Source organism: Dipteris shenzhenensis, chromosome 19 (assembly GCF_047967505.1).
Source record: "Dipteris shenzhenensis isolate YYH24624 ecotype China chromosome 19, Dip_SZ_1.0, whole genome shotgun sequence".
Classification (NCBI taxonomy): domain Eukaryota; kingdom Viridiplantae; phylum Streptophyta; class Polypodiopsida; order Gleicheniales; family Dipteridaceae; genus Dipteris; species Dipteris shenzhenensis.
Window position 1 is genome coordinate 13,236,957 of NC_141614.1, and position 17,448 is coordinate 13,254,404.

Here is a 17,448-nt window from a genome sequence, read left to right on the forward strand (position 1 = left end):
CAAATCAAATGGGCTGAATATATTCAATCCTTTGGGCAACCAAATATTGAATATCAGCCAGGAAAAGAGAATTTAGTAGCTGATGCTTTGAGTAGACGGCCCCAAGTTAATCACATTTCTGTGATTAAGGAGAAATCATTAGGAGCAATGGTTGAAGCTTATCCTTTAGATGAGGACTCCGCTGAAATTTATGGGAAGATTCAGCGTAATGAGGTTGGGGGTTTAGAGGCTTATTCCATCATGGATGGATACTTATTGTTGGGACATGCCATATGTGTACCCAAAACATTTCGGTATCTGGTCATGAGTGAGTTACATGCGAGTCCATATTCTGGACATAGAGGCATTAGAGGGAACATCGACAATATTGAGAGGTACTTCCATTGGCCTAAACTTCGCATAGAAGTTTCAACCTTTGTTCAACAACGTGACGTATGTGTACTGTAAAAAAGAGTTGTCTACTCTTGAAACAGCAAGGTTATTCATGAGGGCAATCTTTAGGTTACATGGGTTACCAAAATCTATTGTATCCGATAATGATGGCCATTTCATTAGCAACTTTTGGACAGCCCTATTGGAGAATCTCAGAACCAAACTGAAATTTACTACAGCCTTCCATCCTCAAGGAGATGGACAAAGTGAGAATGCCAATCAAACCATAATTACTTTACTTTGAGCTTATGTCCATGACCAACCTAGAAGGTGGCCAGAGTTCTTACCCATGTTAGAGTTTGCTTATAATAACATTGTACATACTTCCACCAAGAAAGCCCCATTTGAAATTATGTATGGGCAATGTTTACCCACTCCAATAACACACTTGGGGGAGCGAATTTTGGCTACTGACCAATTTGCTGAGGATATGTCACAGGTTATTGAGCAGGTAAAAGAACATATTAAGAAGGCCCAGGTTCAACAATCCAAGGCAGCCGATAGAAAAAGAAAAGAAGTTTATTACAAGGAGAATGATTGGGTTTTATTGAAGATTGATAAAAGAAGAATCAAATCAGTGAAAGGAAGTACAAAATATGTCAAGTTAGCACCGAAGTTTTATGGTCCATTTCAGATTTCAGCAGCTTTATATCCAGAAGAAGGATCCAGAGCGTATGAGCTAAAATTACCAGCCCACTAGCGTATGAAGAATATCTTTCATGTGAGCAATTTGAAGAGATACCATGGCGATACTTCCGCATTTTTGGATACTCACCATAAAGAGAAGAGTACTCATGGAAAGAAGAGATATATGTATTTACTGAAGTTTAAAAACCAGCCAGCTAGTGGTGCACAATGGATGGAAGAAGAGTTCTTTACAAATTTTCCAAAAATACTCGCACATCATAAAGAGGCGATGCAATTGCAGAAGTAACAAGAGAAAGTGCACGTAAGAGGAGGAGACGAGCAATAATCGAGAAGAGGACTTCTGCTCATTCAAGCAGAAGGAGTATCATGACAAGAGAAATGATTATTTAGTTAATTAATAGTCATTAGAACCTTATTATTGTTAGGCGCCAATTTGATGGTGCGGTTATATGTTTGTATTTATGATCGATCAAGTGGTGTAAATAGTACCGCAAAACTATGTAACATTGGCCAATAATTAGTAATAAAGATGTGCACGCACGTGTCTAGGTCCTAGGGGCAATAGGAAAGGGAAGGGTGCATTGGAGTGCATTGAATGGTAGGTGCATGAGTCATAGGATTAGGGTAGGTGTAAATGGGAAGATGGAACTTGAGTGATCTCAAGGGACATTAATGAAAGGGTATCACCCGTTCATTGTGAATCTCAAGTAGCATTCTCTCTACCATATTGCATTCATCCGCCATCTCTCTCCCACATTGCATGTAGGTCGAAATAGAAACAAGTACTCTCACAAGGGCACTCTTCCCCATTCAAGGGCCAATTGGCATTCAAATTCTGCATGCATTGCACACATTTGCATTCTCGAAAAGTCTCACAAGAACAAGATATTATTTATGTTCTTCTTGTTCCGAAACTTTGTACGAATGTTCTTTTTCTCAGGATGACGACTCTGACAGCTTAAGCCACCATACAAGTACTGCCACATGGCTGCCCACAACGGGTTGCCATCAGACTGCCATATGGACAGAGTGTATGCCCAGCAATGAAAGCAGGAAGACCTGGCACAAGAGGTGTTTACAAGGCAGGCAAGGACCTCTCTTATGACCTGTAATGAAGGTGGGAAAAAGATGGATTTTAAGGGGGAAATAGATGGGAGAATAGTAGGGGAAATGTGGGAATTGTGGGGGACTATATAAGTCAACCCAAAAGGATTGTAAGGGACTTTTTGATGTGACATCTAATCCTATCTACTCTCCCTCCTCCTTCCTGCGACCTGCTGCCTACGCTCACACTCTCTCTCTCTCTCCCTCTCTCTATCTCTCTATCCCCTCATTCTTCTCTCTCTTCCTCTCTCCTTCCCCTTCTTCTCCCTTCCTTCTGCTATTCTCTCCCCATCTCCAAATCTGCCCCTTCCCCCTTCACTATATTGGTATCAGAGCACCGCTCTCTGGCACCTTGCTTCCGTTGGCTTCACCAACCCTGCATTATAGCAATTGGTACGTTGAGACGCCTACAGATGCAGCAAGGTACAATCAGCTCGTCGGCTGGCAGACGCAAGGCCAACGATACCAGTTGCTACGTGCCTATCTAAGCCTATCCTCGCATATTCCAGAAGCCCACGACCAATCTGGAGAGCCGAGAAGAGTCCACGACAAATGTTTTCGGAGAGCTCCTCCTCAGCTAGGGTATTCCGGCTTGCCACCTACCTGCCTGTGCCTCTAACGGATCCGCCCTTCGTGGCTTGCACCTAACGACGCTCATGCACTGCTCAGCTTTTCGTTGCCCCCTTTTCCTTTGCAGGCATCCCGTAAAGAAGCAGCCCTGCAAACCCAACAGGCCCAAGCTACAAGCGTCGTCCGTGGCATCTCGACCTCGGTGGCATCTTGCTCGTGGCATCGCCATCCGTGAGCATCGCCCTTTCTCTCCGCCCTCTCACCAGGCCGCCGTCGTCTATCATACCTTAGTCTTTCCTAAGGTTCCGTTAGCTAGGGTTTAGGGGGGGTTTGGTTAGCTACTTGGGTTTGGTTGGTTAGGTTAGTTTAGGTCTGGTTAGGTCTAGCTAGGTTAGTGATTGGGTAAGATTGGGTTTAGTCAGTTTGGCTTAGTTGAGACTACCCTAGGTGTCTTAGTTGTCCTGAGCTCCAAAAAAAAAAAAAAACCCTCTTTTAGGGTACTCCTACAGCCCTATTCTGGGCCTTTCTAAGCCACCTTCGTGGCTCATTTTGAGCCCGTTTCCAGCCTCTTCACCGACCTTTCTTCGAACCTCTTCAACGACTGCATTTGAGCCTCTTTACTGACACCTCTCGAGCCTCTACATCGAGCCTTCGACACTTCGCACATTTTCCTCGTGTCACTCATGGCACCCAAACGTGCACCTCGGTCGGATGAGTCATCTCAGCACGGTGACGATGTTGCTCAGCAGGAGCAGATGCCGGTCACAGAAGGTGCATCTCCTTCACAGCCAGTTTCTGCTATGCCTACCAACACACAGTTTCTAGATGCATTGGCCTCGATGCTTCAGGGGGCTTTTCAGCAGATGGGTCAGCAGTTGGGGCAGTAGCTCACCACTGCTATGGCTATGCACGATACAGCTATCACCCAGATGGGTAAGAACATTGGGCAACAGATCACTACCGCCATCAGTATGCACGATAAGGGTAAGCAGCCCGCACCCCAGCACGAGGATCAGTCGGATAGCCAGGGTGATTTTCCTGACCCACACAGGGGATTTATGGCTAATGGTCGTCGCACTTATGATGTTGGTTCTATGCATGCACCCCAGCATGGGGATTATGTTGATTCTGGTGATGCCTTGCCCGTGCCGCCGAGCACTTCTCTTATTGATTCCAGGCCTCCATTTGGCTCGCATATTTCATTGGCTGAGCCGTCCATTTTGGGCCGGCCCATTGGCACATTTTTGCCAACGGCGAGCATGCCTGGATTGGGTGTTGGGTTTCAGGGCAGTTGGGAGAGGGGCCAGTCCTCTTCTCAACCTTTTTCTATGCCACCCACCCACCGATATGTTTATGGCAGGCAAACTCAGCAGGGATTGCATGCTTCGATGACACCTCCTGTTAATACATTCAGTCAGACTCAGCCTGCGTATCAGGGAGGTAATGCTTTCAGTCAGACGCACTTTATGCATCAGGGGAGTGGTTCTCCTAACCAGCATGATGCTAGAAGTGGGCAGCATGCAAACATGGATGATATGCTTTCAGATGCCTTACGTTCATATAGGGCTTTGCCTGAGGATGTTCGTAATGAGATGCCCTTTTCACAGTATGTGAGCTTCAAGCGTGAGTATGCTGGTAGTCACTATAGGAATAACGCAGCCAAAGATGTGAAAGATAAAATCTATGTGCATAAGTTTAAGGGTGACACTCGCACTCCCAATGAGTTGGAGGAGTGGCTCACGAAGCTTGAAGATTATTTCCGCTTCTACCCTAAGAATGATGAGGAGAGGATCATTTTTGCTAGCATGCATTTACAGGATTATGCACATACATGGTGGCGTTACATGCGAGAGTCACCTCAGAAGCCTACCACCTGGAAACAGTTCAAGGAGCTTATGGTCACGACCTTCGTCTCGGCCCTGATCCTTGAACAGTACCTTGCTGAATTCTATGCACTATCACAAACAGGTACGGTCCAGGAGTACTTGCAGCGTTTTTGGAGACTTTCTTTGTTTGTACAGGATATTTCTGAGAAAGGGAAGTTGCTGCGTTTTATACAAGGCTTAGATCCCTCTCTAGCTGCTGATGTGAGAGCTCACAATCCTCTAACCATTGAGCGAGCAGCCCAGCTTGCTGAGGTGTTTGAGCCAAAATATGCTGGCAAGTACAAGCATGTGTCACATAGCTTCTATGGTACTGCTTATGATGCTGACAGGAAGACAAATTCTGCTGATTGGATTGATAAGAAACCAGCAGCTGCTTCCTTCCCACGATATCCAACGGTTTCTGGAAGTAAGATGCCATATGCAAAGCCATACAGGCCCATGGATGCAAAGACAGGTGTCAAACCCAGCGCTGGTTTTGGCAAATTAGAAGTTAAACAACATTCCAGAGCCATAATGGACAATAGGAAGAAGGCAAATTTATGCTTTAGGTGTGGAGAGAAATGGACACCTGAGCACCGAGATGTGTGCAAAATGAAGAATATCAGCTCAGCCAAACTCAGCATGATAATTGAATTATCTGATGATGATGAAGTGGCTGATGTAGCAGACCCCCATGATGTCTCTCATGAGGAATTGATAGGAGTTCATGATGCAGATGAGTCTCCTAACACAGATGCCACAAAGGGGACTGCTTTTCCTTTTGATCCGGGTGGGGCTATTGAGCAAACCACTCATGTGATGCATGAGATTGATATTCAGCCTACATGTAGCAAGAAAGGCCGTAAGCCAACACTCTCTGTGTTGGAGCATCAACCTACAATGCCTTTTCCTGTCAGAGGTGATGCTAATGGTAATGTTCCTGTGGATGATGAACAGATTTATTGGGATGCCCAGTCTACACTGTATACCATCTCCCTACATGCCTTGATGGGTGCCAAAAGTGCTGACACAATCAGGTTGAAGGGAATGATTAATGGCAGATCTGTCCATGTATTGGTAGACAGTGGTAGCACTCACAGTTTCATTAATTGTAGAACATTGCAAAGATTGGGATTAGTTGCTACAGAGATAGACCATGGTCTGAAAGTGGAGATCGCGAATGGACAGCACATGATCAGCAGACATTGTTGCCAGGATGCCAGGATCAAGTTTTCTGATCATTATGAGTTTGCAGGTGATCTTTTGGCATTGGATATGGGACCCATAGATGCTGTCCTGGGTTGTGATTGGCTGAAATCCTTGGGGAAAATCAGTATAGATTTGAATGCTTTATCTCTTGAGTTTTGCCACAACGGCAGAACTGTTACATTGCAGGGCATTGTGAATCAGAAATTGCAGGTCATTTCAGCAAGGCAGCTAGCTAGGGAGCTCAAGAACGAAAGTGCCATTTATGCATTGAATGTCTCTGTACCTCAGGAGGGTGGTATTCCCCATGTGGATAATTGTGAAATGCAGAAATTGCTCTTAGAATTTGGGGATGTGTTTGCTGATATGCCATCTCAGTTGCCCCCAAAAAGAGATGTTGATCATGCCATAGTCCTGGAACATGGTAGTAAACCAATAAACAAGGCCCCGTACCAACTCTCTAAGGTTGAACGGGAAGAAGTGGCAACACAGGTGCGAGATTTGCTTGAGAAAAACTTCATTGCTCATAGCACCTCGCCATTTGCATCTCCAGTACTCCTCGTGAAAAAGAAGGATGGCTCTTTTCGTATGTGCATTGATTACAGAGAATTGAATAAGACCACCATTAAGAACAGGTTTCCTATTCCCAGGATTGATGACCTGCTGGATGAACTCAAGGGTGCTCAGTATTTCACGAAGATTGATTTGAGGTCAGCAGGCTACCATCAGATCAGGATGAAAGAGGGTGATGAGCATAAGACTGCCTTTCTTACAGAAAGAGGATTATATGAGTTCAAGGTGATGCCTTTTGGTTTGACTAATGCACCAGCCACCTTCCAGGCACTCATGAACAAGATCTTACACCACCTTCTTTTCAAATGTGTGCTGGTATTTTTCGATGACATTCTCATTTATAGTAAGGATGCACAGGAACACATTGACCATGTCCGACAAGTGCTAGAAATCCTGAGAATGCATCAGCTTTATGCCAAGGCCAGCAAGTGCACATTTATGGCAGAGGAGGTTGAATATCTTGGTCATGTTGTAAGCAGGCACGGAATCAGGGTAGACCCAGCTAAGGTGAAATGCATTAAGGAGTGGCCGTAGCCACAAAATACCACGCAGCTCAGAGGTTTCTTGGGTCTTGCTTCTTTTTACAGGAGATTCATTAGGCACTTCGCCAAAAGGGCTGCCCCTCTCACTGATTTGCTGAAAAAGGATGCCTTCCAATGGTCAGAAGCAGCACAACTCAGCTTTGATAACCTCAAGGATGCCCTTAGCAATGCACCTGTATTGGTGTGCCCTGATTTCTCACGGTCTTTCATTATTGAGACGGATGCCAGTGGCAAAGGTTTAGGGGCTGTCCTAAAACAAGAGCATGGTGTGATTGCTTTTGAGAGCAGGAAGTTTAATGCCAGAGAAATGAATTATCATGTTTATGATCAAGAGATGCTGGCAATCTTACATGCTTTTGCAAAATGGCACCACTACCTGTACGGTAGCAAGATTAAGGTCAAAACGGATCACAGGACACTCAAGTACTTCTTAACGCAGCCTAATTTATCCATGAAGCAAAAGAGATGGCTGGCTGCAGTTCAGTCCTATGATTTTGACATTGAATATAGAAAGGGGAAAGAGAATGTGGTTGCTGATGCCTTGTCCAGGATGTGGTCATGCAAACTGTCTGCCATTTCCACGCTTCATCAGGAGTGGATACTTGGGATTCAGGAGGAATACATGCAAAATTCTGATGCAGCTCCTATTTTTGTGGAGTTACAGAGTCCGTCCAGCCAAGGACATGTTCGATTTCAGGTCCGCAACGGACTGTTATGGTGCAGGGACAGAATTTATCTTGTGCCAAACTCCAAGTACAGGTTGATGGTATTACACGAAATGCACTCATCCCCTATGTCAGGGCATACGGGTATCACAAAAACATATGAAAGAGTCAAGGAGAGCTTTATTTGGGATGGTTTGTGGCGAGATGTGGTTAAGTTTGTCAGTGAATGTTTGCCCTGCCAACAAAATAAAGTGGACAGCCGGTTACCCGCACGCCTTCTGCAACCGCTACCCATTCCTGAAGGCAAATGGACTCACATTGCCATGGACTTCATTACAGGCTTGCCTTCTACAGATAAGGGTTGGGATAGCATATTTGTGGTGGTTGACAGGATGACTAAGCAGGCCCATTTCATACCGACTAGGACTCGGTACCCCGCTTCACAGGTTGCCTGGCAATTCATTGAGTATGTGTTCAAGCACCATGGTTTTCCTCAGGAGATTGTCAGTGACAGGGATGCTAAATTTATGGGTCACTTTTGGCAGGAGTTATTCACTGCAGTTGGTACTTCCCTTGCGCCTAGTACTGCTTATCATCCATAGACGGATGGACAATCAGAGAGGGTGAACAAGTGGTTGGAGAAGTATCTAAGGCATTACTGTCATGACACGCAGAAGTCTTGGGACAAATGGTTAGCATTGGCTGAATTTTGCTACAACAGCACCAAACACCTCTCTATTGGCATGAGTCCATTCGAGGCTATGTATGGATGCAAAGTGGGAATGCCTTCCAGGGTTGCAGACTTGGCTGTGAAAAATCAGCAAGCAAGGAATGATTTGGAGAGTATGGATGCCCTTCTGCAGTTGGCTAAGAGGAATATGCAGGATGCCCAAGCCAAGCAGAAGAAGTATGCGGATGAACAAAGGAGGTACTTATCTTTTGAAGAAGGGGATTATGTGCATTTACGTCTCCATAAGAATCGATATTCCTCGCTGAAAGGTAATACCAACACAAAGCTTGCCCACAGGTATTATGGCCCCTACAAAATCATCCGCAAAGTTGGGCAGGTAGCATATCAGTTGGAACTACCCAGTACCTCCAAGATCCATAATGTTTTCCATGTATCCTTGCTGAAACCACATGTCGGACAGCATGTCCAGGTTCTTCCTGAGTTGCCTCCTATGGATGAAGAGGGCCACATAATCTATGTGCCGGAGCAAATCAAGGGCTTCAGAGATCATGTACTCAGGAACAAAGCCTACACAGAATACCTCATCAAATGGAAAGGTTTAACGGAAGATGAGAATTCTTGGCAACCTGAGAGCATTGTGCAGGACTACCCCTATCTCCTACAGAGCTGATCAGTTTCTGTTGTATCCTTCTCATCCAGGGCAGCCTCTTGGAAATTTTGAGGGCAAAATTCTTTGGGAAGGGATGGCTGTAATGAAGGTGGGAAAAAGATGGATTTTAAGGGGGAAATAGATGGGAGAATAGTAGGGGAAATGTGGGAACTGTGGGGGACTATATAAGTCAACCCAAAAGGATTGTAAGGGACTTTTTGATGTGACATCTAATCCTATCTACTCTCCCTCCTCCTTCCTGCGACCTGCTGCCTACGCTCACACTCTCTCTCTCTCTCCCTCTCTCTATCTCTCTATCCCCTCATTCTTCTCTCTCTTCCTCTCTCCTTCCCCTTCTTCTCCCTTCCTTCTGCTATTCTCTCCCCATCTCCAAATCTGCCCCTTCCCCCTTCACTATATTGACCCAACTAGGGGACAGAACTGACTGCCTAGAGGTCAGCCTAGAGCAGGGTGGGGTCCACTGTCAAGTCACCCTGAAGGACAGGCCGGAGTATATACAGGTGAAGTCAGCCAGATCTGCTCGTCAGCCATTTTATGGGCCCATCATCTGTATTAGAAGGGGCCCAGAGTGCTTCATCATCTATAAAGTGTGCTTCCTCCCTCTCAACTCCACTGAAGCCTCTGACAGCACACAAAAGGAGACGGTTAAAAAGCAGACTTAGGAGCCGTCATTGGCACTTGTATGTGACCAGTTTTGCACCTACTTGGGCAGCAATTGGCTATCTGAGTATCACATTTTGCTTTGCGGAACTTGCTGTGTATCTGAAGTGTGATAATGTGTGGGCAGGTTGTGAGTTAGATCTAAGGAGTTCGTGAGATCCTTGGGACCACATATTCCACTGCATTTTCCTGCCGCATAAATTTTGTGTGGTCTCAAGTGAACAGGATCATTTTATTTCATTCATCTCCTATGTCTCCTGTTCCATCTCCAAACCCCTCTTCTGCTCCTCCTAAATCTCTCTCCTCCCCTGGATTTGCCAGGCTCCTTTGTGACTTCTGCTTTTCATGTTATGTGCTACACGTGAAATGCATCTTTAAATCACAGACATGCTTTTTAACTTCTCCTATTTGGCTTTCACTAGGATTATGTGCGCTCCTATGCAAAATTTTCCCTTGCGTCTTGTGTAAAATACTGGTGCGTCTTCTTTTCCCATTATATCATTTTAAACTTCATTGCGATGTGTTAACACCTCAGTTGCAATTCCATTATCACTTTTCAAATCATACTACTATACTCAGAAAAGTAAACTGTGCTTCAGATGTGCTCCATAAAACAACAAGCAAACCAGCAAATGGGAACCGACCTTCTGATGCGTTGTGCTCTCCCGTGACTCTCAAGAAAGATATATCATACAAAGGAGCCTGCCAAACACTACCCAGTTTCACAAAGTCTACCAATTCAATATTGTCTTTCTTTGCATGAAGATCTTCAAGGCATCCAACTCTCTCACACCATAAAACACTATCTTCAATGCTTTCAAGCAGACAAGGGACTTCAGCCAGAGCTTTGAATGCTGTGTGGGCATCGGAAATAAATTTCCTGACCTCCTGGAAAAAAATGAATAGTTGACAAAATCTTTACAATACAGAAAGAAGGAAACAAAGTAAACTCAGAATACGCTGAACTAAATCTTCCTAACATTGAACTGAAAGTACACTTCACAAAACCAACGTTTGGCCATCCTTAAAAATTATGGGGTGCTGTTTTTTAGATTCTGAATGTTACTAACGCCAAATGCAAGCATTCTAAATGCATGCGCACATAAGTGCGTGAGCCAGTGAACACAAATTTCCTTCAATAAAAGATCCTTTTCCTGAAATATTCCTAATGCAGGATTAAAAGTACAAACAACATTCCAGCCAAAACTCAAATAGGATACTCTGTTTCTTTCCCTTGGATTCATCTTCTAAAATACAGGCTCTACTCCCCTACCCTTGTTGGATGGACATTGCCCATGTTGGACGACCAAGCTCAGAACAGCCACTCTCATATCACATTGGAAAACACACCTCTAAGCATGTGTCCTAGACTAGACACCATGTACAAGACCAATGACCTTGCAGCACCAACTGAGAAACAAGCAGAAGATATGCCAGGATGCTACAACCACTTATTCACAATTCAGTATGTGCACACAAGTAGATCGAAGACACTTCAGAACCAGGAGAGAACACTGAGATGTATAACCAAAGGATCTCATAGATAGATGTAGAGATAAAGTAAAACCCTGCCAAAACTGTACCAATTCTGAAGGCATTTGCCGGCTGAGGTAGGCACCCTGATCTTGGATTAATGCATTATTGTTTAGACATTGAAATATGGCAGCTTCATCACGGGAACATCCTCTTACAGGTCATTATATGACAGATATTTTAAAAGGTCCAACATGGAAAATCGTGAGCTCTAAAGACTGATAGGGCAGGCTTTGCAAAGGCGTGCTAGAGAAGGGAACTAAAGTCTGAGAAATAAATTTTGTGGAATTTGCGATTTCTGATGTGGCTACTAGCAAGATTGTGATGTTGGCTAGGCGATGCTTTATTGGAAACGAGGCCCCAATTCGGTAAAAGTAATTGGATAATTATCCGCCCACACCAACCCTCTTGATTAAATAAAATGTGAAACGAGCAAACCATCCTCTTCGACTCTAATTGTACTACATTTCAACAAAGCTTTGCTCTATTCTATGTCCTGCTCGATGTTGGTCCCAAGAACGGTAAGCAGGCCCAAGGTTTGATCACCCACAAGAAATGTTGCAGCTGAAATGCGAATTGAAGCTTGAAATTTTCCATGTAGTTTGTTGTTATGAAGAAAATACAAAGGGAGAATAAAAATGTGCAGAAATACCAGATGGCGCTCGTGAGCACGCTGTTCCTTGAGGTTTGGAGAATAAGTCTTGCGCTTGCGCTTTTTCTTCTTCGCGAAGGAGGGGTGTGAGGGAAGGGGGGGCTGAACGGAGGCATCGGGGAGGGAAGGAGAGAGGAAAAAGGAGCGGGAATAGTAGAGAGAAGGGATCAAAGAGAAGTGGGAGTAAAAGGAGCTGATAATGAGAGATGGTTCAAGAAAGAGTGCATTGGCTCCAGGAATCCTCACTACACCATCAGAAGCAATTTCACTCCACTCCATCGACTCTGATTTTTTGAGCGTTTGCTCCTCATTTACATTCATGTGTCACCATTTTTGTCACGAAAGTGCCCCGGAATCCGGCCCTCCTAGTGTCTCGACCACTTGATCGCGGATCACACCGTCGCTTCCATTGGTGCCTTTCTTCGGCGACAGGCAGCCTAGGGAGATGTTTGGGTTTTCTCACACCCCCTTGAGCCACTTGTCATGGGGGACGAGCATTTTCCGAGGGAAATCTTCCAAGCGTCCGAGCGAAGGAAAAAAAATCTTCCAACTATGTAAAAATATGGCAAAAATAGATCGGAACAAAAGATAGTTTCACTTAGAAACATGCAAAGTATTATAGCAATGCCTATTTTATACATGAATCTTTGGGAATGGTGAGTAACATAATGGGATGGCTTTTTAAGAAACCCACATGTAGAACAGACTTCTCTATGAAAATTCCCTTATGATCCTTCTTACAGCTTTTAGTTAATAGGGGGTGACATTGAAAATCCTCTCTCAACCTAGCCTATGAAAGGGTTTATCCAAAGAAACCTCATCGAAGTAAGCCATCAAGGTAGTTTCACCAGCAAAACCCCTTTGAAGCAGGTCTTCCAAAGTAGTTTCACTGGCGAAACTACCATGGACAGCACTTTTAAAAGTGGCATAACTTTCACATCCAATGTCCAAATATAGTCATTCAGCCACTCAAATTGATTGTAAAACCCCATTTAAGAACATCTCTGGAGTTATATTTTGAAAAATCTTGCATCCATAGTATTAAATATTACATATATTTTATCAGGGTGATATATAAGCCCAAGTTAATACTTATTTATAGTAATTTAAACTTCTTTAGAAACATATCCATAAATATCTTGTTATATCTATGCTATTAAAATACTAGAAAGCTCTTTTCATATTGACATAAATGTGTTTAATAAGTAATTATATATGTATAATAGTATTACATTGAGAGTGATTATGAGGGATGTTTCTTAAAGGAATTATTTTTCAACACTTTTTAAAGGTAATAACATGGGTACAAAGGATGTTTATGAAGAAGAAAATCTATGTGATGTAAGATTGAATGAGTGACAATTCTGAATGTTTTTATGATAAAGGGATCTAGTTCTAGTGAAAATAAAAGTATTAAAACCATGTTTCCTAAAGAAATACAATTTTTTAAATCTCTTGAAAAACATGCTTGGATAAATCTGCTCATAGGTTTTCGCTCGTGAAATTGACGCATTCCTTGTCATGAATCTAAGCCCTTCATCTTATGCCCTTGATTACGGTCGGCAGCCTAACGAGATGTTTTGGTTTTCTCCCACCTCGTTTAGCCACGTGTCATGAATATGAGCCATTGAGGCAGCCTAAAGAGATGTTTTGGTTTTCTCCCACCTCATTTAGCCACGTGTCATGAATATGAGCCATTGATGTTGATTTGTATTGTTTAATCTAAACCATCCAAGTTTTAACCGTGCAGCTTTTAGCTTTTATCCAAAAAGTGGAATAAAAGTAAAAGCATATCCTTGCTTTTGAAACGCAAAACAAGAGAAATCTATATAAATGTTTGAATAAAGAGTTTGTTCTAAGTAATAGCAAGAAACAAGAATTTGTGACAGGAGATGCAAGAAGGACAAGAATCTCCATTCCATAAAGTTTGTGTGAGCAAGCACACATTTGAATCCAGGAGGGTCACTTATAAACATGAACATAGCACGTTAGTGCACTCAGGGGTATCTTTTTAATGGATGCGTCAATTTTACGAGCAAAAACCTATGAGCAGGTTTATCCGAGCGTGTTTTTCAAGAGATTTTTAAAAAATTTTTTCTTTAGGAAACATGGTTTTTACACTTTTATTTTCACTAGAACTAGATCCCTTTATCATAAAAATATACAGACTAGTCACTCATTCATTTTTACACAACATAATTTTCTTATTTAGAGACATCCCTTTGTACCCCTGTTATTACCTTAAAAAAGTGTTGATTCCTTTAAGAAACATTCCTCATAATCACTCTCAATGTAATAATACTATGCATATATAATTACTTATTAACACATTTATATCATATGGCAATATCTTTTTAGTGTTTTTATAGCATATTTATGGACATGTTTCTAAAGAAGTTTAAATTACTATAAATAAGTATTAACTTGGGCTTATATATCACTCTCATAAAATACATGTAATATTTAATACTATATATGGAAGATTTTCCAAAATATAACTTTGTAGATGTGCTCAAATGGGGTGTTCCGATCAATTTGAGTGGTTGAATGACTATATTTGGACATTGGATATGAAAGTTATGTCACTTTTAAAAGTGCTGTCCAAGGTAGTTTCGCCAGCGAAACTACCTTGGGAGACTTGCTTCAAAGGGGTTTCGCTGGCGAAACTACCTGGATGGCTTGCTTCAATGAGTTTTCTTTGAAGAAACTCTTTCATGAAGATAGGTTGAGAGAGGGTTTTCAATGTCACCCCCTATTAAGTAAAAGTTGTAAGAAGGATCATAGGGGAATTTTCATAGAGAAGTCTACTCTACATGTGGGTTTCTTCAAAAGCCATCCCATTATGCTCTCACCATTCCTACAGATTCACCTAAAGATTTTTGTATAAAATAGGCATTGCTATAATACTTTGCATATTTCTAAGTGAAACTATGTTTTCTTCTGATCGATTTTTGCCATATTTATGCATAGTTGGAAGCTTTTTTTTTCCTTCGCTCGGACGCTCGGAAGATTTCGCTCAGAAAATGCTCGTCCCCCTTTTTAATAGGGTGACTTACATGCTATTTACATGCATGAGGGCATTTAATAAATAACTACTTAATGCAATTTATATGCTATTTGCATGCATGAGGGGATTTATTAAATAACTACTTAGTGTAATTTCTATATGCAGGTTTAAGAAGGGGTGTCTAAATGTTAAGGTAAAAAAAATGTATACATGTAAGAGGGGGTCAATCAATTACACGAGAAAATGTAAAAATGAAAGAATAAGGGTATTTTTAATACATTCTTGCTTGCACATGCTATATTGGATTTATGAAGAGTGACCCCCCAGGCATTTAAGATTTTATATTTTTTTACATAATTGTTACCCCTCTTCCGCATGTATACATTTTGTGATTTTGAACTTAAAATTCCCCTTCTTACATGCACTTTTCATAGTTATATCAGACACGTAGTTTTTAAACCCCCTCCTATACTTGAATTTAAAAACCTCGGGGCATGAATGAGTTTACTACCTTACATGTTTATAGAGTGATCGCCCCAGGTCCTCATGTGCTTTCTATCATTCTTTGAAGCACTCCTCATGTGATTTTATGTGCTTTCAAACATTTCTCATGTGCTTTTAGATTTCCTCATGTGCTTTTATGCACTTTCTCTTATGCTTTGAAGTAGTCCTGATGTGCTTTTATGCTTTCTATCATGCTTTGAAGCAATTCTCATGTGCCTTTACGTGCTTTTATTGTGCTTTAAAATATTCCTCATGTGCTATTTTTGTTTGCAAAAAAAAGAAAAACACACCATTCAAGTCAGCTTCCATAGGAGGTGTTGAAGGTGAATACAAGAGAGGAAACCAACTATTAACCAAGCCAGATTCCATAGGGCCTAGCACATTACTTAGGGTCCCTTCGGAACTGGGGCTAATGGTCAAGGTGGTGGTCTATACACCCAACAAATACCTCTCACGAAAAGAGTGTAGAAGATACCTACAGGCCAAGTGTTGCAGAATAGGATGATCATTGGGAGCAAATGGATTCTGGTAGGTGAATGGAATAAGATTGTGTCTAGTGAGGATAGGTTTCTTAATAAAAGAGGGCTGGTGGGTGCTAAATTAGAGGCTTGGGATGAGCTATGTCTAGATAAAGGGTTGATTGATGCTATAGAGCTGGATCCTGAGGGGTTGAGTGGGTATTTATTGAGTAATAGGAGGAAAGGGTCGGAGTCTAGAGAAAGCATGACAAGCCTTTGTGAGCCAGTCCACCATCCCCCATGTGAACTCCCTCTGCCTCCTTTGTGTATTGGCTACAACCTTGATAGCTGCTACCCAAATCCTACGCACTGATGTACAACCCCAAATACAGTGTGGATGTCGTCTCGAGCACTACCTCTATACAACAATGATAACAACCATCCATGTGCATCTGCTTCAACCAAAGGGCGATGGGTAGGCCCCCATGTGACACTATCCAAAAGAAATAGGAGATCTTATGTGGCCTAAAACTAGCCCATAGACATGGCTAGAAATGGGATATGACCTCCTGAGAGACATCCTGCTCTAGCTAGTGTCATGATTTGTGTAAGAAAATAATACAACGTCTATGCTCAACAGATACCAGGATCTCGTACGCAAGAGAGAATACAAGATAGTATGGAGAATCAAAAATTTGATTACTGTAGAACTGATACAATAGATGGCACTGCCTCCCAACCGTGCGCTCCTGTGAAAGAAGCTTCGATGGCATGCTGGAAACATTAGAAGACGGACGCTGGATGCTAAGGAATCAGGGTTGCTGTAACCAACGATTAAATGGGCTTCACGGGCTTGCTCTTATATAGCCACCAGTCGTAGTCGGTTAGGCTCAATTGGGTGACCGACCCAGTCTGCCCAAAAACGGTCGACTGGGGGTCGGTCCCGAAATAGGCCACCGACCATACGATAGAACCAGTGCGCAAAACAGAGCAACCAACCTACAGTCTCTGTTCGGCCATCAGGGATCATTTGAGGCTCCAAACGGGCCCCGCAACTCAAGAGTGGGCTGCCCTGAGAAATGCTCCATCTACCCTCAGTGCGGTCAGTCAAGGGATGCCTTCTCGCACTTGCATGTAGCCTAGTTGGTGGTGTGCCAACTCTATCTGAAGCCGTCCAGCCATCAGGCCACACATGGCCCCTATCTAGTGTCCAAACCAAGACCTACCAGATAACCGAGCTACTCAAATGCCTTCTCCTCATATGGGGGGCTTACAAGTAGAGTTAGCTGGTTCTCGTGTAGTTACACGAGAGTGGAGCATTGATATCTAACACCCCCCCTCAATGTCCACCCGCAAGTGAACTTACTTTTTCAGCCCAATGCCAAGTCGATGAAGATGCCTCTCCAGCAAGTCTCTTCCAAGAGCCTTCGTGAAGATGTCCGCAGCATTCTCTGTAGTCGGACAGTACACCAAGTCGACCTCTCCATCCATGATGAGCTCGCGTACAAAGTGATATTGAATCTCAATCTGTTTTGTGCGAGCGTGCAACACCGGGTTCTTTGCAATCGCCATGCAACTCTGATTGTCACATGATAACTGCGAAGGCTTGTTCTGCATTGCACCCATGTCCCCCAAAATCCTCCTCAACCACACTACCTTGCAAGAAGA

The 17,448-nt window shown here is 43.0% G+C and overlaps 2 protein-coding genes across 3 annotated transcripts in view; one reads left to right on the forward strand and one right to left on the reverse strand.

Moving 5' to 3' along the window:
* LOC147890108 (Methyltransferase MT-A70 family protein) overlaps window positions 1-12,191 on the reverse strand; it is a 67,587-nt gene extending 55,396 nt beyond the window's left edge. Inside the window, exons 1-2 of one of the 2 annotated variants that reach the window (XM_087390994.1) lie at window positions 11,812-12,191; window positions 10,271-10,328 (exon numbers count right to left, since the gene is read on the reverse strand). In XM_087390994.1, the coding sequence (XP_087247120.1) occupies window positions 10,271-10,328; window positions 11,812-12,132 (379 nt within the window). In that variant the 5' untranslated portion in view covers window positions 12,133-12,191. Of the gene's footprint in view, window positions 1-10,270; window positions 10,515-11,811 lie in introns of both variants that reach the window. The other variant, XM_087390993.1, reaches the window with a different exon arrangement.
* Window positions 4,560-9,765, forward strand: LOC147890109 (uncharacterized). The gene is made up of 2 exons (XM_087391007.1): window positions 4,560-6,317; window positions 9,754-9,765. The coding sequence occupies exons 1-2, from the start codon at window positions 4,560-4,562 to the stop codon at window positions 9,763-9,765; spliced, it is 1,770 nt and encodes a 589-aa protein (XP_087247133.1).
* Window positions 12,192-17,448: the final 5,257 nt, after the last annotated feature.

Bases quoted from the DNA above. Each gene is read 5' to 3' on its own strand.
- LOC147890109 (XM_087391007.1), top strand. From the start codon at position 4,560: ATGCATTTACAGGATTATGCACATACATGGTGGCGTTACATGCGAGAG.